The following is a 21,066-nucleotide window of genomic DNA, read 5'->3' as shown; positions in this document are numbered from 1 at the left end:
TCGACGACGCGTGCGCGGCGATCCGCGGCTCCTGCGACGCGACCTGCGGCTTCTGCGGCGCGCCGTCGGCCGCGCCGAGCCCCGCCGGCGGGGGCGCGGCGCCGACGGCCCGCGCGCGCGCGCCGACGGCGCGGCCGACGGCGCCGCGGCCGCCGACGCGGCCGCCGACGCCGCGGCCGCCGACGCCGCGGCCGGAGGCGCGCTCGACGCTCCCGCCGACGGCGGCGCCTACGGCCGCCGCCGGCGCGGCCCTCGCGGGGCTCCCGAAGGCGCTCCGGGTTGTGCGGACTCGGCCGCTCGCGGCCGGCGCGGCGCTCGCCGCGGCCGTCTTCGCCGCCTCGGCGCTCGCGCTGCGCCGCCGCTGGCGCCGCGGCGCCAACGCGCGCCGCGGCTACAGCCACTTCAACGACGCGTCCCAGCGCGTCGTCGAGCACACCTTCGAGATGCCCGAGGTCGCGGGCCTCGAGCGGCCGCCGTCGCCGACGTCCAAGGACAGGGGCTGGGGGGAGTTCGTGTAGTTTTCTATGGTTGTGTCGATTGGATCTGCTTTGCGCGATGTTCTTTTGAGTGGCCGCTACTGGCATGAACTTACGGCGGATCCCGTCACGCGGCGTCGGGTTTCGTGAAGCTCAGGGTCTTGCTCGTCGACGCGACGTACTTCTCGCCGGCGACGAGGCCCGCGGCCTCGAAGTAGGCGCCGACGTCCGCGCGGACGTAGGACGGGTAGTGCGGCTCGTTCATGTTCTTGAAGAGGTCGAGGTTCGCGTCGAGCGCGGGCCGGTCGCCGCGCTGGATCGAGTCCGTGAAGACGACCGCGCCGCCGGGCTTGACGACGCGCGCCATCTCTCGCGCCGCGTTCGCGCGCGCGGACTCGGGCAGCTCGTGGAAGAGGTAGACGCACGCGACCGCGTCGAAGCTCGCGTCGTCGAAGGGCAGCGCCTCCGCGTTCGCGCGCACGAAGCTCGCCGCGGCGGCCCGGGGGGCCTTCATGGCGCGCCAGTAGGCGTCGTTCTCGCGCGCCTTGGCGAGGTAGGGCTCGCTCAGGTCGACGGCCGTGTAGGCCGCGTCGGGGAAGTTGTCGCGCGCGAACGTCGCGACGCGGCCCGTGCCGCAGGCGACCTCGAGGATCGACGCGGGCTTCGCCGCGCGCTTCGCGAGGGGCAGCAGCGTCGCGCGCTGCATCGCGTCCTGGCGCCCGACGAACAGCGTCTCCGTGGAGGTCTCGTAGACGTTCGCGGACCGCTCGCTCAGCCAGCCGTCGCTCTGGTAGTGGAAGTCGTTGAGGTAGTAGTCCGGGTAGAGGGGGTCCCGCTCCTCGGCGCCCCAGTCCGTGCGCGGCCCGGCGTTCGCCGTGCGGCGGCCCAGCGTGTCCACGGCCTCGCGGACGAAGCGCAGCGACTGGCGCGCGAAGAAGTCCGGCCGCTGCTGGCGGTGGCCGGGCGTCGACATGTCCCACGGCGCGTTGAGGAGCCCCGCGTCCACGGCGGCCCAGTCCTGGTCGTAGGTGAGCACGGCCTCGAGCACGATGCGCGTGATCACCGTCGCGTCCATGCCCATGAGCGAGAAGCCGCCCCCGCCGCGGCCGAAGCCCGCCGCCTCGCTCGACGAATCGGCCGTCGCGCTCGAGAAGCGCCGGTTCAGGTTGTGGCTCGTCGTCCCCGCGAGCGCGTTGGCGACGAAGTAGCCCGTGCGCGCGGCGTGGCCCGCCCAGTAGAGCGCCGCGCGCGGGCCCGAGCCCGCGCGCCGCGCCGCCAGCGCCGCCGCCTCGCGCAGGTTGTCGAGCGGCGCCGCGGCGCCGCCGCGCTGGAACTCGGCCCACGCCGCGACCGACGCGTCGCACGCGAAGCGCTCGTTCTCGTCGAGGCCCGGCTTCGGGCCGCCCTCGTACTCCTTCGCGACCTCCGTCGGCGTCTCGAGCACGTAGACGTCGTCGGCCGCGGTCGTGGCGACGGGCTTCTCGACCGTCGCGCGCAGCGCGGCGCCGCGCGACGTCGCGCCCAGCGGCGCGCGCAGGGCGCCGACTGAGCCGAGTGCGAGCAGTGCCTCGAGCTTCATGCTTGTTGACGACGTCGACGCAGCGCGGAGAAGGATCCAGTTGGCTGAGAAGGCGGAGAGCGACCCGAGAGGTCGACACTGGATTTACCCTGCACGATGACGTTCAACATCTGGGCTCGAAGCAGCCCCCAACGAGATGTCCAAGCCTCCCCCGCGCAATCGCAACGGCTCGCGCGCGACCCGCGCGCCGGCGCGGTCGCGGTCCGCGAGCGCCATCGCCGCGACGCCGCCGGCGCGGGACGCGCCGAGCACCGTCGCCGCGACGCCGCCGGACCGGGACGCGCCGAGCCCCATCGCCGCGACGCCGCCGGCGCGGGACGCGCCGAGCGCCGTCGCCGCGACGCCGCCGGACCGGGACGCGTGGGACGCGCCGAGCACCAGCGCCGCGACGCCGCCGGCGCGGGACGCGCCGCCGCCCGCCGCGCCCGCCGCCGCGCCGCCGACGACGTGGTGGTGGGAGGACGACGCGTCGGCGGTGCAGCACGACGACGCGCTGCTCCTCGTCTGCCGGCACGCGCGCGCGCCCCTGCCGCCGCGGGTGCTCGCGCTCCACGGCTTCGACGGCGGCGTCGAGCGGACGAACGCGCAGCTCCGGGAGCTCGGGCTCGACGGGAAGCTCGACGTCGTGCACCTCCGGGGCCCCCTGGAGACGGGCCGCGGCCACGGCTGGTGGCCCGCCGACGCGCCGCCGGAGGCCGTCGCGCGCTGCCTCCGGGGCGTCCTGCGCTTCGTCGAGGCCCGGGGCCCGTTCGTCGCGCTCTACGGCTTCGGCCAGGGCGCGGCCGTCGCCGCGGCGGCGTCCGCGACGGGCTGCGCCGAGACGCTGGGCTGCGCGCCGCGGTCCTGGGAGTGGGTCGTCTGCGCCTGCGCCGCGACGGCGGGGCTCGAGGCCGCCAACGACGCGATCCAGCGGCTCCGGGGGACGGCGGCGGGGCTCCACCTGTTCCGGCCGGGCGCGATCGTCATGCCGTCGCTCCACGTGCTCGGCATGCGGGACCACGCCCACCGCGACGAGGGCGTGCAACTGAGCCGGGCCTTCGCCCACGCGACGAACGTGTTCCACGACGGCGCGCACGAGATCCCGCCGCCCGACCGGCGGGACGCGCTCTTCCAGGAGACGCTCGCGGCGTTCGTCGTCTGCCCCTTCATGGCGTAAGGCGGCCGCGCGCCTAGTAGACGCCCTTCACGGGCGGGTCGTCGTCGTCGATGCCGTCGAGCGTGCTCGCGTAGCGGAAGCGGCCGCGGAAGTCGCCGACGGACGTCGCCGCGGGCTCGAAGGTCTTCGTCATGGGGACGAGGTCCGACCGCGCGATGGACACGGCCTCCACGCTGCCCGACACGCGGAGCACGCGCGCGCCGGCGCGGCCCTCGGCCGTGGCCGCGTCGGGCGGCAGGAGCACGACCTTCGCGCCGGACCGCGCCATGACCTCCTCCATGGCCAGGCCCCCGCGGCCCGTGAGGCGGCCCACGGCCTCCGCGGGCACGGGGATGGCCACGGCGATGTCCTGGAGCGCCGCGGACACGGCGCGCGGCGCCGGCGCCGGCGCGGCGCCCTCGCCGACGCCGAAGACGTAGACGCGCGACGACCCGCCGAAGCGCACGCGCGCGCCGGGGTCGAGCCGCGTCAGCTCCCCGATCTTGGCGAAGCCGTCCTCGCCGGCCGTGCCCGGCGCCGCGACGAAGGTGCCGTGCGTCGACCGGATGTCCGACACGTAGGCGACGTCGCCGTCGAACGTCATCGTCGCGTGGTGCCGCGAGATCGAGTCGTGCTCGAGGGGCACGTCGACGCGGTCCGCGTCGCGGCCGAAGGTGAGCTGCGACGCGCCGGACAGGTTCAGGCAGCCCGCGAGGGCGCCCTCCTTGAAGACGTCGAAGTAGAGGTGCGGCTTGGGCTTGGCGCTCGCGCCGCCCGGCGGCGGCGGCGGCGGCGGCGGCGGCGGCGGCGGCGCGTCGAGCTCGCTGAGGAAGTCGTCGAGGAGCGCGTCCGACGTGCGCGGCTTCTTGCTGGACGGCGCCTCGTCGGCGTCGGCCATGTTTCGTAGGACGGCGCGGGCTGCCGCACCGAGGTCGAGTTTTGATTTGGCGATCCGCCACAGTCGCCTCAAGCAGAGCCGTCGGAGCCGCCAAGGCGTCGACCGCTCGCCCTGGTCGTGCTCACGTGATCCCTCGCGTCCCCTTCCCGTCGAGTCCTGCCTGCCGACCGCTGTGACATGTCGTCATGTCACAGCATGCTGCTCGTCGTCGTCGCAGTCGTGGCGACTTCCCAGGCGACGGACGGACGCCTCTGCGAGTCGGAGTGACAAATAAAAACGAAACGAAGCTGTACACGCCCGTAGCCCAGGCCTAGACGGCGCCGGCCGTCGCGGCCGGCGGCGCGGCGAGGTCCTCCTCGGCGGCGAGCTGGGTGAGCATGGTCGTGATCTGCTCGAGCTCGAGGCCCTTGGTCTCGGGCACGTAGGCGTGGATGAAGTACGTGCCGTAGACCGCGAGGGCGCCGAAGACGAAGAAGGTGAAGGACACGGAGAAGGCGATGAGGGGCGAGGCGAGGAGGGTGACGACGCCGTTGAGCGAGAAGTTGAGGAGCACCGCGAGCGCGAGCGCGGAGCCGCGGGGCTGCAGGGGGAAGACCTCGCTGATGTAGGTCCAGGTCACGGGCCCGTAGCCGACCTGGTAGCCGCCGACGTAGAGGGAGAGCGTGACGATGGACGTCCAGGCGAGGGCGCCGCTCGCCATGTCGAGGAAGAGCGCCGCGACGGCGAGCGACCCCATGGACGCGATCATGATCGCGGACCCGCGCTGGAGCAGCGGCACGCGGCCGTAGGAGTCGATGAGGCGCACCGTGAGCATGGTCGCGACGAGCTTCCAGGCGCTGAGGCCGATGGACGCGCCCACGCCCAGGTCGTAGTCCTCGAAGATCTCCGTGACGTAGTAGAGCACGGACGGCTGCCCCGTGACCTGGGCAGGACGAGAGTGCGAAATTCCCAACTTCAAAGGCTCCTCTCTCGGCCGGTTTCCACTCGTTTCGGCTGATTTTTGGACGAGCGACCATCTCTCGGAACGGTCTCGACGCGTGGATGACTTTTCCGGAACGCGCGCGCGCGGAACGCTCACGTTGAAGCGACGTTGAATCACTCTTGTCCCGCCCCGCCCGTGACCTGCTGGAGCACGACGAGCCCCAAACCCGCGCGGAGGCCGTAGGCGCTCGCGGGCGTCGACGTCAGGTTCTCCACGATCTCGGGGATGGACTGGGGGCCGACCTCGTCGGCCTTGAGCGCCCGCACGTGGCCCGCGAGGCGCTCGAACGCGCCCGGCGCGGGCACCGGCGTCACGAACTCGTACGCCGCGCGCGCCTCGTCCGCGTAGCCGCGCAGCAGGCACCAGCGCGGGCTCCGGGGGACGCCGCTGAGCCCGTAGGCCATGGCCGCCGCGAAGACCATGGCGACCCAGTAGATGTAGCGCCAGCGGCCGACGCCGTGCATGAGCGCCGCGCCGACGGCGTAGCCGACCGTGAGGCCGAGGACGATGATCGCCTCCTTGGCGCTCACGAGCGCGCCGCGGATCGACGGCGGCGCCGTCTCCGCGATGTAGGTCGGCGCGCCGTGCATGGCCAGGCCGATGCCCACGCCGTAGACGACGCGGCCGAAGAGGAGCACGGTCAGGCCGAGCGGCGCGGAGAGGCCCGGCGAGCCGGAGAGGCCCTCGACGAGCGCGCCGGCGCCGTAGAGCGCCGACGCGAGGCGCATCTCCTTGACGCGGCCCCAGTCCGTCTCGTAGCGGAGCACGAGCAGCGACCCCAGCGCCGCGCCGACCATGACCGCCGAGACGATGACGCCGCGGACGACGCTGTTCGCCGCCGCCGCGTGCCAGCTCGTGCCGCTCCACTGCTCGCTGCCCATGTCGTCGAGGGCCACGGCCGTCGCGCCGATGTCGTAGCCGTAGAGGAAGCCGCCGAGCGCCGGGAAGATGAAGCAGCGCGCGAGGTTCTCCCGGCTGTAGTTCCCCTCCTTCTCGGGCACGAGCGGCCGCTCGTTGGGCGGGTCCGTCTCCATGGCGTTCGGCGGTGGTGCGCGACGTCTGGCGGCGCCGCGGTGTGGCTGCTGCAGGCAATTCGAAGCTGCGGACAGCGGCGGCGCGCGCGACTAGCTGCTCATAGCCACGAGATGACTGAGTTTTTCCGCGTGACGAAGACGGTGAAGGTGAGGTGCACGGCGTGAGGTCATGAGTTGCAGCTCAAAGTTCGCCGCCGCGGCGCGCGCCGTCCGCCGCCTCCCCGAAGGTCCTTACTACTTGCCGATGGGGCTGCCCGGCTTGTGGTTGGCCCCGAGCGTGGACGTGTAGGTCTCCGGGTACTCCGAGTCGAAGTAGGGCTCGTAGACCGTCGCGTCGCGGTTCGGGTTGAGGGACTTGGCGAGGCCGTCCTCGTTGTCCGGGTCGAAGAACTGGGAGCAGAAGCAGCAGAGGGGGAGGCGGTTGTAGCAGAGGGCCGCGGCGTTGGCGCCGCGCGCGTCGAGGTCGTCCTTGGAGAGGCCGAAGCGCTCCAGGAGGCGGATGATGCAGTCGTGGGAGCACGAGATCCAGAACGACGTCGAGGGGAAGTGGAGCATGCAGAGGCCGCAGGCCTTGTACTCGATGGACTGGACGAAGCGCGGCGGCTTCACGGTGGCCAGGAGCTCGCGCTGGTTCGCGCGGCGCCGCTCGAGCTTGCCCCGGTAGTCGTACTGGTCCTCGACGACGAGCTTCGGCGCCGCGGCCGGGGCCCGCAGGCCCGGGGGCCGGGCCGCGCCCGCCGCGGACCGCGCGCGGCCGGGCGTCCTCGCCTCGCGCGCGACCAGCAGGTCGAAGCGCTTCTTCGCCGTGATCAGGCGCTTCGGCGTCGCGGACTGGAGCGCCGTCCGCACGTCCTCGAGCGACGCGTCCAGGCTCAGCAGCGCGCGCGTGTTGCGGCCGAGCTTGACGCGCGGCGGGTTCCGCTGGAGGCGGACCGTCGGCGCGCCGCGCCTCGCGCGGTCCACGAAGGCCGCCGTCGACAGCGCGCGCGTCGTCTCGCGCGCGGCGCGGTTCCGGTCGTCGCGGCGCTGCGTCGTCGTCGGGTCGATGGCCCGCGCGTCGAGCTCGAGCTCGAGGGCCTCCGTGACGTCCGACGGCGTGCCCGGCCGCCAGACGCCCGACGACCGGTCGCGGATGAGCGCCAGCAGCGCGAGGAACTGGGGCCAGCCCACGAGGCAGGCCAGCGGGCCCCGGCCGACGGGGTCCTGGGACCGCGAGTCGCCGTCGGCCGCCGCGGGCTCCGCCGCGGCCGCGCCCGGCGGCGCCGCGGCGGCGACCTCGTCGCCGTCGGCCGACGGCGGCAGCGGGATGGTGGGCGCCTTGTCGTGCTGCTCCGCCTCGTCGAGGCGCGCGAGCTTGTAGAGCTCCGTCGCGACCGCGAAGCAAGACCTGGGCAGCAAAAGGGTGATTCAACGTCGCTTCAACGTGAGTGTTCCGCGCGCGCGCGTTCTGGAAAAAGCATCCACGCTTCGAGACCGTTCCGAGAGATGATCGCTCGTCCAAAAATCAGCCGAAACGAGTGGAAAATGGCCGAGATCGGAGCCTTTGAAGTTGGGAATTTCGCTCTCTTTTGCTGCCCTGAGCAAGACGACGCGTCGAGCACGTCCCACAAATTCGCGGCGCCCTTGTCGATGGCCTCCTGCTTCTTCGAGGACGCGGCCGTGAAGAGCGACGCGGCGGCGCGGCGCAGGCCCGCGTAGATGTGGGACACGTCCATGGCGATGGCCTCGATGGCCCGGCGCGTCATCTCCGACTGCGGCAGCGCGACCGCCGTCGACGCGAAGGGGTCGCCCGCGTCGCCGTCGCCCGGCGCGTCGCCGTCGCCGTCGTCGAGGACCTCGACGGCGGGCGCCTCGCCGAGCTCCCGCTCCTCGGGCCGCGGCGAGCACGACGCGAAGAGGTCGCGCGCCGTCCGGAGCTGGGGACCGCTGAACGAGCCCGCGACGTCGCGGTGGCGCGCGGCCTCGGCGTCGTAGCGGTCGTAGCGCAGGAGCGTCTTCCAGTAGAGCTGGTCCACCTCGAAGGCGTCGAAGTCCGCCGCGGACCGGCCGCGCCGGAGCTGCGCGGAGATGCCCGGCGCGAGCCGCCGCGACTCCTTCTCGCGCGAGAGCTCGAGCGCGGACGGCTGCACGGGCTTGATGGCGACCTCCCGCGTCGCGTCCCAGAAGAAGGCCGTCTTGTGCTTGACGGGCGACGGCAGCGGCACGATGCGGCCCCTGCCGCGCCGCGCCGGGTCCAGGTCCAGCCCGGGCGTGCCGGGGCCCGACCGCGCCGTGAGCGGCGTCCGCGCGCCGTTCGGCGTGCCACCGGGCGCGCCGTCGTCGGCGGACGCGGCGTCGCGCGGCGCCCCGGCGGTCGCGTGGGCGCCGTCGTGCTTGCGGCCCGCGCGCGACACCGTGACCTGCGCGAGCTGGAGCGCGCGCGTGCCTTTGACCTGCACGCGGACCGCGGACGCGCGCGCGCCGGCGTCCGGGAAGGTCCAGACGATCGCGGCGTCGTCGCCGTCCATCTTCTCCACGAACTTCTCCAGCTTCGCCCGCTTCCGCGCCTCGTGGAGCCGCACGGGGCCCAGGGGGCCGTCGCCGAGGAGGAACACGTAGACGGGCGCGGGACCGTAGGGCCGCCCGTCGGGCTCGGCCTTGCGGAAGGGCGCGACCCGGACCTCGACGACGGGCACGGACCCGCCCAGGTCGACCTCCCACCAGGCCTCGTACTCGCGCCGCGTGCAGGACGCCGCGTCCGCGCCCGCCGCGTCCGCGCCGTCGACGGCGAGGTCGGGCCCGCGGCCGTCGACGGTCGTCGACTGCCACGCGGGCTTCTTGAGGGCCACGTTGTTCAGCGCGACGGCCTCGTCGGCCTCGACGTTCGTCTCGATCAAGGCGTTGAGCTTCGTCTCGCTCGAGATCATGGCCTCGAGCGCGGTCCGCGCGTCCATGGCCCCGTGCAGCCGGCGGTCGCGCTCGCGCGCCTCGCGCGCGAGCTGGTCGTCCTGCGTGCCCAGCAGCTGCGTGCAGAAGACGCAGAGCTTGGCCTCCTGGTAGAGGAAGGACGCCGTCTCGAAGCGGCGGCCGACGACGCGCGCGCCCCGCAGGCTCCGGAACGCGGACACGTGCTTGTTGCACGTCGTGCCCTTGACGGAGTCGCTCTTGAAGTAGAGCGTGCAGAGGGCGCACTTCGTCTTGCCGACGCTGCTGTACATGTAGGCGTCGACCGTGACGCGGTTCTCGCCCCCGAAGAGCGCCTCGGAGCCCGCGTTCGCGAGCACGGGCGCCTCCATGACGACCTCGCGGCCGCCGACGACGACGCTCTGCCAGGGGTTCGCGGCGACGCGGCTCCGCATGTCCCCGGACGGCGGCGGGGGCGCCGCCGTCACCACGGCGTCGGAGTCGTCGCTCGACGTGTCCAGCTCGAAGCTGTCGTCGTCGTCGACGTCGCGGCCGCTTTGCGACCGGCCGCGGCCCCGGCGGCCGCGGCCGCGGCCGCGGCCCCGGCCGGCGCCGCTCTTCCGCTCGAGCTTCAGCTTCTTCTCGAGGCCCTTGTCCAGCTCCTTGTTCAGCGCCTGCGTCAGCACCGTGTCCCGCCGCGCCGCGCGCGTCGCCGGCTCCGTGAGCTCGATGCCGTAGCGCCACTGCGTCGACTCCTCGCCCGACATGCCCGCGGCGCTGTACGTCGTCGACAGGTTCTTCAGCTCCGCCATCGAGTGCCGCCCCTTGTTCAGCGTCGCGCGGCCCTCGCGGCGGCCGCGCCCGATGCTGCCGTCGGCCATGCCGCCGGCGGGGGCTGGGCTTTAGCGCGCTGTCTCGGGTGAAGCATCTATTCAAGGTGAAAGGTGAAGTAGGGGTCGAGCATCAAGTTTTGCGAAGCGATGACCTGTCCTCACTCCTTGCCGGCGGCTGGTGCAATGACAAGCGCACGCGAGTGCTCCTAGCCCTACGACGCGTCGCTCGAGGACGTGAAGCCGTCGATGGCGGCAGCGCCGGACGACGTCGACGAGCGCGTCCTTGAAGGCCTGGACCTCGCCGTCGTCGCGCTGCCCGCGGCGGACGCGCCGCCGGCGCAGATGAGCCGCCGCTGCGCGCTGGGCCTCATCGCCTTGAGCAGCTTCGGCTTCGCCGTGCAGTCGCTCGTCGTCAAGGTGGCGACGCGCGGCCGCTTCGCGCCGATGGAGGTCGTCTTCTTCCGCGGCTGGCTCCAGGCCCTCGGCTGCTGCGGCGCGCTGGCGTGCCACGGCCCCGTCGCGCGGCCGCCGGCGCGCTGGTTCGGCGACACGCGCACGGAGGTGAAGTGGCTCTGCGCGCGGGGCTTCGTCGGCTTCGGCGGCATCTGCTTCAGCTTCAAGGCCGTGTCGATGATCGGCCTCGCGGAGTCGCAGGTCGTGGGCACCGTGTCGCCCGTCTTCGCGGCGGCCTACGCGCGCCTCTTCCTCGGCGAGCCCTGGCTCGCGCTCGAGAAGCTCGCGGCCGTCGTGAGCTTCGCGGGCGTGGCGCTCCAGTTCGGCCCGGAGTCGCTCGGCGCGCGCGGCGACGACCGGCGCCACGCGCTCGGGCTGGCCTACTCGCTCCTCGGCGCGGCGTCGGCCGCGGGCGCGCACGTGCTCGTGCGCCTGCTCGGGACGCGCATCAAGGTCGACTGGCCCATCCTGATGCTCTATCAGGCCATGGGCCAGATCTTGCTCTCCGGCGTCGCGCTCGTCGGCTTCGGCGAGCGGCCGCGCCTCGACCCGTCGCCGCTGCAGCTCGCCTACCTCGGCGCCTGCGGCTTCCTGGGCTTCTTCAGCCAGGTCTGCATGACGCGGGGCATGCAGCGCGAGAAGTCGGCGTCCGCGTCGATCATGCGCCTGTCGGGCCTCCCGTGGTCGTTCCTGTTCCAGGCCCTCGCGACGGCGGACGCCGTCGAGCCCCGCACCGTCGCCGGGGGGCTCATCGTGCTCGTGGCCATGGGCATCGTGGTCTACGCGGCGCGCCGCAAGGCGCCGGCGGCGGCCGCGAAGCCCGTCGCCGAGTACGCGCCGGTGGAGGACAAGGACGGCGTCGAGCTCGCGGGGACCTTCGCCATCGCGGACGACGACGACGACGACGACGGCGACGACGCCGCGCACCCGGGCGACGTCGAGGACGACGACCGGGGGGCGCTGGTCTAATTTTGAACAGTGGGCTTTTTAGATTCATTGAAAAAACAACAAAGCAACTCATTGGGACATACATGCTCAGGCAGAGAAAGAGGTGCATGTTGAACTTCCGGCGGCCGACATTGAAGATTGCAGTCTGCGTATGGAGGCTTGAGTCGAACAGCACTCCGGCTCAGCGCTACACCACTCCGTTGCGCCACCACTCCATCAGATGCGCGGTTGCATGGCCTTCGCTCTCGTCGCCGCGGCCGCCCGCGGCTTCGCGCTGCGCGGCCCCGGCGCGCGCGCCCCGCTGCGGCGCCTCGCGGCGGCGACGGCGGCGGCCGACGCGGGCGTCGCGGCGCAGGTCGAGGCGCAGGGGGCGCTGATCCGGGACCTGAAGGAGGGCCGGGGCCTCGGGAACAAGAGCCCCGAGGTCGTCGCGGCCGTCGCGGAGCTCGTGCGGCTCAAGGCGCTGCTCGAGCCGCCGGCGGCCGCGGCGGACGCGCCGCAAAAGAAGCAGAAGCAGCAGAAGAAGAAGCAGAAGGTGGACAAGGGCGCGGCGACGACGGCGTCCGACTCCATCACGTCCGCGTCCGAGGACTTTAGCGCCTGGTACGCGGACGTCATCCGCGGCGCGGACCTCGTCGACGCGTCCCCCGTGAAGGGGTGCATGGTCATCAAGCCCTGGGGCATGGCCGTCTGGGACCGCCTGCGGGACGAGCTCGACGGGCGCATCAAGGCCAGCGGCGCGGAGAACGCCTACTTCCCGCTGCTCATCCCCCGGAGCTTCCTCGCGAAGGAGGCGGAGCACTGTGTGGAAATCAAATCTTCAACCCGACTTCAATGTGAGCGTATTCGAATGTTTTGTCACGAGCACTTCCGCCGTGCTTCGAGAACTCGCTGAGAGCGATCGATTCGTCCAAAATCAGCCGAATCGACTTCGATTTGACCGAGCTAGAGATTTCTGAAGTTTGGCCCCGACGTCCCAGCTCACTGGTTGATTTCCACGCAGGCGGAGCACGTCGAGGGCTTCGCCAAGGAGTGCGCCGTCGTCACGCACCACCGCCTCGCCGCGGACGGCAAGGGCGGCCTCGAGCCCGACCCGGCGGCGGAGCTCGACGAGCCCCTGATCATCCGGCCGACGAGCGAGACCATGATCTGGCACATGTTCGGCAAGTGGATCAACAGCCACCGCGACCTGCCGCTGAAGATCAACCAGTGGGCGAACGTCGTCCGCTGGGAGATGCGCACGCGGCCCTTCCTCCGGTCGTCCGAGTTCCTCTGGCAGGAGGGCCACACGGCCCACGCGACGCGCGACGAGGCGTTGGCCACGGCCGAGGAGATGCTCGACGTCTACGCGGAAGTGGTGGAACATTTCCTCGCCGTGCCCGTCGTCAGGGGCGCCAAGTCGGCCATCGAGCGCTTCGCCGGCGCCGACGAGACCTACACCATCGAGGCCTTGATGCCCAACGGCTGGGCGCTCCAGAGCGGCACGTCGCACTTCCTCGGGCAAAACTTCGCGCGCGCCTTCGACGTCCAGTTCCAGAACAAGGACGCGAAGCGCGAGCTCGTCTGGGCCACGTCCTGGGGCGTGTCGACGCGGCTGCTGGGCGCGCTCGTCATGACCCACTCCGACGACGCGGGCCTCGTGCTGCCGCCCCGGGTCGCGCCCGTCCAGGTCGCCGTCGTGCCGATCACGCGGAAGAACGACGACGCGGGCACGGAGGCCGTCGACGCCCTGGTCGACGGCCTCGTCGCCGAGTGCAAGGCGCTGGGCGTGCGCGTCAAGGTCGACGAGCGGCCGAACATGCGGCCGGGGGCCAAGTTCTTCGAGTGGGAGCGCAAGGGCGTGCCGCTCCGCGTCGAGGTCGGCCCCCGCGACGCGGCGGAGGGCGTCGTCGTCGTCGCGAGCCGCCTCGGCGGCGAGAAGCGGTCCGTCGCCGCCGCCGACGCGGCCGCGGACCTCGCGGCGTCCCTCGAGGACATCCAGGCCCGGCTCTTCGCGGCGGCGGCCGCGCGCCTCGACGGCGGCACCGTCGACGTCGGCTCCTACGACGAGCTCAAGGCGAAGATCGACGCCGACGACCTCGGCTTCTTCCGGGTCTACTGGGCCGCCGACGACGCCAACGAGAAGGCCATCAAGGAGGACTGCTCCGCGACGATCCGCTGCTACCCGCTCGACGCGCAGCGCGACCTCGCGGGGAAGGCGTGCTTCTACTCCGGGAAGCCCGCGACGCACGTCGCCCTCTTCGCGCGCGCGTTCTAGGCGCCCTAAGGCGTCGTCCACACACACGTTTTTTTAGCTCTTCCACGTCGCCGCGAGCGCGCGGTACTCGTCGAACGCGGTCGCGTCCGCGAGCGCGCCGACGTTCTTGGGCTCCGTGCCCGCGATGAGGTCGCGCACGGCGACCTCGACCTTCTTGCCGCTCTTCGTGTAGGGGATCTTGTCCACGGCGACGAGCAGCGCGGGCACGTGCGCGTCCGACGCGCCCGCGCGGATGAAGGCCTTGACGTCCCTCTCGAGCGCCGCGTCGAGGACGTAGCCGTCCGCGAGCTTGACGAAGAGCACGATGCGCACGTCGCCCGCGCGCTTGCCCGTCTTGAGCTGGTCGCCGATGACGAGCGAGTCGTCGACGGCGGGGTGCTCCTCGGCGAAGCGGTAGACCTCGGCCGTGCCGATGCGCACGCCGCCGGGCTTGAGCGTCGTGTCGGAGCGGCCGTGGATGACGACGCCGCCGGCGGCGCCGACAGACCCCGTCGTCTCCACGAGGTCGCCGTGGTACCAGACGCCGTCGTCGTCGTCGAAGTACGCGTCGCGGTACTTCGTCTTCGCTTCGTCGTCGCCGAAGAACTTGACGGGCGCCGCCACGAAGGGCGACAGGCACGCGAGCTCCGCCTTCTCGCCCACGACCCTGGCGCCGTTTTCGCGGTCGAAGGCGCAGGCGTCGAGGCCCAGCCCGAAGGCCTGGAGCTCGCCCTCGACGACGGGAAGCGTCGGGTTTCCTAAAGCGAAGCAGGAGCAGATGTCCGTGCCGCCGGAGATGGACGCGAGCATGACGTCGTCTTTCACCTTGTCGTAGACGTAGCGGAAATCCTCGTTCATCAACGGGGACCCGGTGGAGAAGACGACCCGCAGGTCGTCGAGGTCGTGCGACTCCTTCGGCGCCACGCGCGTGCGGCAGGCCTGGAAGTAGCGCGGCGACGTGCCGAGGTGCGTGACCTTCTCCGCCTCGACGAGGTCCCAGGGCGCCTGGAGCTTCGGGTAGGCCGCGAAGCCGTCGAAGCACACGATCGCCGCGCCCGCGAAGAGCGAGCTCGCCATCCAGTTCCACATCATCCAGCCGCAGGTCGTGTAGAAGAGCATCTTGTCGCCCTCCTTGAGGTCGCTGTGGAGGATGAGCTCCTTGGCGTGCTGGAGCAGCGCGTTGCCGCAGCCGTGCGCGATGGACTTGGGCAGGCCCGTCGTGCCCGAGCTGTAGAGCACGAGCTGCGGGTGGGCGAAGGGCACGCGGTCGTAGGTCGGCGCCGGGTCGCCGGAGGCGAGGAAGTCGTCCCAGGACTCGACGAGGCCCGCGACTTTGTCGGACGCGGCCCAGGCGCCGGCGTCCGCCGCGCCGCCGGCGACGTCGAAGACGACGATCTTCTCGAGGGACGGCAGGTTCTCGGCGAGCTCCGCGACCTTGGCCGCGTGGCACGTCCTCTTGCCCGCGGACACGAAGCCGTCGCAGACGAACAAGGCCTTCGGCGCGACCTGCCCGAACCGATCCGCGACGGCGCGCGCGCCGAAGTCGGGAGAGCACGACGTCCACGTCGCGCCCGTCGCCGTCGCGCCGAGCATGGCCACGACGCTCTCGCCGACGTTGGACGCGTAGAGCCCGACGGCGTCGTCGGCGCCGACGCCCAGGGCCCGCAGCGCGGACGCGACGCGCGCCGCGTCCGCGGCGGCCTCGCCGAACGTCCATCGCTTCGCGTCGCGCGCCTCGCTGATGGACACGATGGCCTCGGCGTCTTCCAGCGCGGCGCCGGCGTTGCCGTGGCGCAGCAGGTTCTCCGCGAAGTTGAGCCGGCAGTTGGGAAAGTACTCGACGTCCGGCATGTTTTCGCCGACGCGCGCGGGCTCGAGCGACCCCTCGCGCTCGACGCCCACAAAGTCCATGAGCTCGGTCCAGAACGCGTCGCCGTTGGCGACGCTCCAGGACCAGAGCTCCTCGTAGCCGCCGTCGACGCCGACGGCGCGCTGGAACGCCTTCATGGCGCTCGCCTCGACCGTCGCGGCCGTCGGCGTCCAGAGCGTCTCCCGCGCGGGCGTCGCGACGGAGCGCAGAGCCACGTGCGGTCGTCGCGCGTGCGGGACGGTGAACGCAGTCGTCGCGGCGGCGAGCGCCGCGAGGATGGCGCACGACTGCGGCAGCATGGCTCTGATCATACGTCGAGCCAAGCCTCTCAGATCTGCAGAGTCTGGGCCCCTGCTCCAGGGACGATCCCGCTCCCTCCGAGGAGTCTCCCCGAGGTCCGGTGCGGCTTTAGGGGCCCCCCGGTGCCCCGCCAGCCCAAGGCTGCGCGTAGGCGGGCTAGGTCGCCTAATGCGCTAGAGAGAGAGAGTTCAAGAAAGCAGAAGCGGCGCCGATCGCGACCCTGCGCGTCGCGCGCACGCGTCGCGCGCGGCGTCGCACGCTGTCGGCGCCGAATCTCTCCCGCGTCGCTGCAATGCGCAGACTTTGCAACCGGGCATGCCGATCCGGTCTTGCGCGCACGTGATCGTAGACAGGGACAGCAATTACTGAGATGATCGTGCGTTCGAAGCGGGGACACAGGGGAATGGTGCGAGCTAGGGCATCGCGAACTCGTCGAGCCACTCGACCTGGCACGGCTCGTCGACGCAGGGCACGGGGAGGCCCGCGGCCTCCCAGGGGAGCTCCATGCCGTCAAGGGGCTCGAGGTCGTCGAACCAGATGGCCTTGGGGTCGTACTTGGCGAAGAAGGGCGTGCAGGACATGGACGGCCCGCGCGCCGTGCGGCAGAGGCCCGACGTCGCGCGGATGGCGTCGGCGTAGAGCCGCTGGGCGCGGACGAGGGGCACGTCGAAGTAGGACTGCGCGCCCGTGTCGCGGGCGATGAACATGTAGTAGGGGATGACGCCGAGGCGCACCTCCTCGCGCCACTTGGCGGCCCAGACGTCCGCGTCGTCGTTGATGCCGCGCATGACCGGCGACTGGGAGCGGATGATGACGCCGCCCTCCTGCTTGAGGCGATGGATGGCGTGCTTCACCTTGTCCGTGGACAGCTCGCGGACGTGGCCGAGGTGCGCCATGATGGCCATGTGGCGGCCGCCGATCTCCTTCACTTCCCGGAGGAGCGTCATGAGCTCGTCCGCGTCCGCGTCCGTCGTGAAGCGCTGGGGCCAGAAGGTCAAAGCCCGGGTGCCGATCCGTAGATTCTTGATGTGGGGCAGGTGCGTGGGATCCTTGAAGGGCTCGAGGTACTGCTTGAGCATGCGCGTCTGCATGATCATCGGGTCGCCGCCCGTGAACAGGATGTCGGACACCTCGGGGTGCTCCTCGAGGTAATCGAAGAGGGAGTCGGCGTCCTTCTGCGCGAAGCGGAGGTCCGGGTCGCCGATGAACTGGGCCCAGCGGAAGCAGTAAGTGCAGTACGCGTGGCACGTCTGCGCGGCCGCCGCGAAGAAGAGCACGGTCTCGGCGTACTTGTGCTGCACGCCCGTGAGCTCCGCCTTCTTCGGCGCGTTGAGCGCCTTCTGGCCCGCGGGGTGCGGGTTCAGCGACTCGCGGATTTCCTCGACGGCCTCCTTGATCGCCGCGGGGTCGCCCGCGTCGCAGACGCCGTCGAGCAACTCCCGGTGCTCATCGCTGAGCATGTCCATGGTCGGGAAGACGAGCTTGTAGAAGGGGTCCGTCCTGATGTCCGCCTCCATGTCCCAGTCGATGAGCTCGTCGACGAGGTACGGCGACGCCTTGAACGGGAAGATGAGCGCGGCCCGCTTGACGTCCTGCATGTTCTCCTGGAGCCGCGGGTACTTCTCGCCCCACTGGTCGATGGCCGCGAGCGAGATCGCGCGGAACCGCTCCGTCTTGGGCGTCTCGCCCTCGTTCGCCGCGTACTCGCCCTCCGCGGTCACCGCGATGGGCTCCTGGTTCACCTCGACGGACGAGAAGAGCGCCGACCGCGAGGGAGACGCGGGGCGCCGCACGGGCGACAGCTGGAGGGCGGAAGCGCCGAGCGCGAGCGCGACGAGAGCCAATTTCGAGGCCATGATCGCCTGCGAGCGCTGATGTCACTCTCCTGCTTCTGGCGCGCGCGCATTCTTGCGTTGCTCTCTCGCGGGGTGAGCGCGGTCGCGCGCGCGAAGTTTCGTCGCCGAGGTTGCGATTCTGGCGCTGCTAACTGCGGGTTTTCGAGCGCAAGAAGAGGTCTACGTCCGATCCAGCATCTATCCAGCCGCTCGATTCTGCGACAACCACAAAGTCACAAAGCCATCGTGCCGCTAAGGTGGTCAGCAGGTGGTCAGCTTGCCGTCACAACACGCACGGCGAGAGAGCTGCGTCTCGCGTGTGGGCGAAAGGCGGGGGCGAAGAGCCGCGTGGTTTGAAGAAGAGAACGCCAAATGTCCGTTCGAACCGCGCCCCGCGTCCGCAGTCTACGACCGCGTTCTATGCACATATTCACGCGAGGTCGAGCTCGCCCTTGTTCGCCATGGAGACGAGGTCCGCGAGCTCCGCGTCGGAGAGGGACGCGGCGTCGTGGGTCCAGGGCGCGCGCTTGTTGACGCCGGCCGGGCGGAGGGGGTCGTCGACCTCGAACGCGTTCATCGTCAGCGCGACGTAGCCGTGGTAGCCGACGACGGACGTGAGCTCGACCAAGCCCGTCGCGCCCAGCGCGGCCTCGGCCGCCGCGTAGGCGTCGTCGCCGAGCCGCTTCGACGCGAGGAGGTCGGCCGTCGCGTCGTGGATGGCCGCCTCCCGCGAGCCGGGCGCGAACGCGGGCCGCGCGCCGCGCGCGAGCGCCGCGACGTGCGCGCCCTCGAGGCCCGCGGCGCGCGCCTCGCCGACGTGGATCGTCCAGAGGCCCGGCGCCTTGTAGGCGTAGGCCGTCGCGAGGATGGCGATCTCCGCCTCGCGCTGGTTGAGCGACGTCTCGTAGCGGCAGACGCGGCCGAAGTTCTGCGCCGCGTCCGCGAGCGGCGGCGACGCGAGCCACGGCCCAAAGGGGCCCCGGTCCGCGCCCGTCGTCCGCGTGCGCCGGATCTCGTCGTAGACGACGCGCTGGTCCGGCGCCATGGTCTCCGGGTCCGGCCCCTGGAAGCGGCGCGCGGACGGCGGGGGGCCCTCGTACGCCGACGGCAGGAGCCGCGCCTTCGCCCAGCCCATGTCGCGCGCGGTCTCGAGCGCGGCCTCGGCGACGTCGGCCACGGCCGCCGCCAGGAGCTCCGGCTCGTCGTCGTAGCGCGGCGTGAGCATGAAGCCGCCCACGGGCACGAAGTAGGGCAGCACGGAACGCGCCGCGCACTTCTTCTTGAACGCGAGGTTCGCGGCCGTCCGCGCGGCGGCGTCCTCGTGGGCGAAGAGGCCGCCCCAGAGGGCGCCCTGGCCGTGGGCGAGGACGGCGCCGTCGGACCGGTCCGCCAGGTCCGCCATGATGGGGCCCACGGCGTCGTGGACGTCCCGCACGTTGCCCGCGAGCTCCGGCAGCCGCTCGAGCAGGTTCGCGCCGTTCGCGAGCGCGCGCGCCGACGAGCCCGCGTAGGTGTGGCTCTGGAAGGCCGTGCGCGACGCCTCCCGGAAGTCCGCCGCGCCCTCCAGCAGGATCGCGCCGGAGAGCAGGTTGCCCGCGCCGCCGCCGATGGCCTTGCCGAACGTGACGACGTCGACGTCCAAATCCCAGCACTCCGTGAGGAAGCAGGCGCCCTGGCCGTGGCGGCCGATGCCGCACATGATCTCGTCGGCGACGACGGGGATGCCCCGGCTCCTGGCCTCCGCGCAGTACGCTTTCAGCAACTCGGCCGGCCACGGCATCGCGGCGACGGACGACCCCCACTGGGGCTCCACCAACAACACGCCGATCTCGTCGGCGTAGGTGTCCAGGTAGGTCGTGAAGTCGGCGAAGAGGCGCGCGTGGAACGCCTCGTCCTCCTCGCCGCGGCGCCGCAGGAACGGCGACGGCACGGGGTAGCGCACGGGATGCGTGAGCCCCTTGGCGACGGCCCCCAGCGGCGTGCCGCCGCCGGGCGACGTCGACGCCGGGCCGTGGTAGGACGACGCGCCGCAGGCGACGCGGTTCCTCGCGCCGGGCCGGTTCAGGTCCGCGGACGACTGGCTCACCTGGAGCGCCATGTCCACCGCCGCGTGGACCGCGGACGCGCCCTCGGCCTGCAGATTCACGCACCAGTCGCCCTTGGCTCGCGCCGCCGGCGGCAGGTGGGGCTCCCAGGCGTCGAGGAAGCGCGCCAGCTGCGGCGGCACGCCCGCGGACGTGTGCACGCTCAGCGCCTCCGCCGGTTCGCCGGCCTCGAGCGCGGCCATCGCGCGCCGCTCGACCTCGAAGCCGTCGCGCAGCAGGCTCGCGAGGTTCGCGCCGCCGAGCACCTCGCTCGACGCGCCGCCGACGACGCGCACGTCCCCGCCGACGTCCTCACGATCGAAGCGCATGCCGGCCTTGGCGTTGACGGGCCCCAAGTTCTTGCCCAAAGCGTAGCGGCCCGCGAAGCGGTCCGTTTTCGCCGACATGGCCGCCGCCGCCGCGGCGCCGAGCGCCGCGAGGACGTAGCGCATGACCTGTGCGGCTGGCGCGTCGGGTGCGAGGCTGCGAGCCGACGAAGAGGACTCGAGATCTTGACCTTCTATAAGGAGACAAGAAAGAGCCAGTGGCAAAATCAAGCCCGGCAGGCATGGGCGCGCGGCCACGCCTCCGCGTAGGAGGACTCGGCAGCACTACTCAGCTTCGTGCATCAGGGGGCGGGGAGGCGTCGCCTCGCGGTTCGCGAGCTGATCATCGGGGCGCGGCCTCAGCCGCCCGGCGGTTTTTGGATTGCTTCAAGAAGACTGCGCGGCTTGAAAAACGAGGCAGATCTGCCGCGAAGCAGCCGAACCGGACGGCGCTTGGCGCCGCTTGTTCTCGATGGTGCCACGGCTTCTGGCGCTCGTTCTGGCAGTCGCTGGCGGCTTCCAGCCCCAGCCGCTGCGACGACAACGACTGCAACTGTCCGCGGGCGGCATGCGACCGCCGCGGGAGAAGGGAGCGCTCGGCAAGCGGAGAGCGCGCGAGCGGCTCGAGAAGAAGATGAGAGAGCAAGGCCTGGAGCCGCCCGCGCCGCAGCAGCGCGTCTCGACGCGGACCGTCGCGCCGCCAGCGCCCGCCGGCGCGCCGGCGCCGCGCGCGCCGCCGGCCGCCGCCGCGCCCGCGGCCGGCGCCGCGCCGCCGGCGCCGCCGCTCCTCGAGGGCGCGCCGATTAGCATGCCCGAGCGCTGGCGCAAGGTGCCCGTCTGCGATCGGCCGAACCGCTGGCGCGAGGGCGTGAGCCAGGAGGAGTGCGACGCGGCCGAGGACGGCCGCCCCGCGCCGACGAGGAAGCGGGCGGCGGCGTCGATGGTCCCCGGCGAACTCAGCCCGTCGGATCTCGGCACGACGCCGGCGCCGCCGCCGTCGACGAACTACAAGGATGTCGTGCCGCAGCTCATCTCGCTCCAGGACTTCATCGAGGCCAACCAGATCAGCGACGTCCGCCGACGCCTCGTCGTCGTCAAGTACTACAGCCCGCAGTGCAAGGCGTGCCTCAAGATCGCCGCCAAGTACCGGCGCCTCGCGCTGGACCTCGCGGACGACGTCGACTGCTTCGAGGT

The 21,066-nt window shown here is 72.0% G+C and overlaps 4 protein-coding genes across 4 annotated transcripts; 2 read left to right on the top strand and 2 right to left on the bottom strand.

Moving 5' to 3' along the window:
• Nucleotides 1-4,398: 4,398 nt before the first annotated feature.
• SOC5 (hypothetical protein) lies at nt 4,399-6,104 on the bottom strand (the record flags this gene model as incomplete). Its single annotated transcript, XM_009034169.1, has 2 exons — nt 4,399-5,010; nt 5,211-6,104. The coding sequence occupies 2 exons, from the start codon at nt 6,102-6,104 to the stop codon at nt 4,399-4,401; spliced, it is 1,506 nt and encodes a 501-aa protein (XP_009032417.1).
• Nucleotides 6,105-10,162: 4,058 nt separating this feature from the next.
• On the top strand, nt 10,163-11,242 carry AURANDRAFT_60837 (hypothetical protein; the record flags this gene model as incomplete). Its single annotated transcript, XM_009034326.1, has 1 exon — nt 10,163-11,242. The coding sequence occupies one exon, from the start codon at nt 10,163-10,165 to the stop codon at nt 11,240-11,242; it is 1,080 nt and encodes a 359-aa protein (XP_009032574.1).
• A 211-nt stretch (nt 11,243-11,453) lies between these two features.
• Nucleotides 11,454-13,478, top strand: AURANDRAFT_18779 (hypothetical protein; the record flags this gene model as incomplete). Its single annotated transcript, XM_009034327.1, has 2 exons — nt 11,454-12,026; nt 12,231-13,478. 2 exons carry the CDS (start codon nt 11,454-11,456, stop codon nt 13,476-13,478), a joined length of 1,821 nt encoding a protein of 606 aa, XP_009032575.1.
• A 33-nt stretch (nt 13,479-13,511) lies between these two features.
• AURANDRAFT_70598 (hypothetical protein) lies at nt 13,512-19,998 on the bottom strand (the record flags this gene model as incomplete). The annotated part of the gene is made up of 4 exons (XM_009034168.1): nt 13,512-15,614; nt 16,074-17,489; nt 17,849-17,867; nt 17,897-19,998. The coding sequence occupies 4 exons, from the start codon at nt 19,996-19,998 to the stop codon at nt 13,512-13,514; spliced, it is 5,640 nt and encodes a 1,879-aa protein (XP_009032416.1).
• Nucleotides 19,999-21,066: the final 1,068 nt, after the last annotated feature.

Source organism: Aureococcus anophagefferens (genome assembly GCF_000186865.1).
Source record: "Aureococcus anophagefferens unplaced genomic scaffold AURANscaffold_1, whole genome shotgun sequence".
In the NCBI taxonomy this organism is placed as follows: domain Eukaryota; class Pelagophyceae; order Pelagomonadales; family Pelagomonadaceae; genus Aureococcus; species Aureococcus anophagefferens.
The sequence above is the reverse complement of the archived record's forward strand: the minus strand, read 5'-3'. Positions and strand labels throughout refer to the sequence as shown.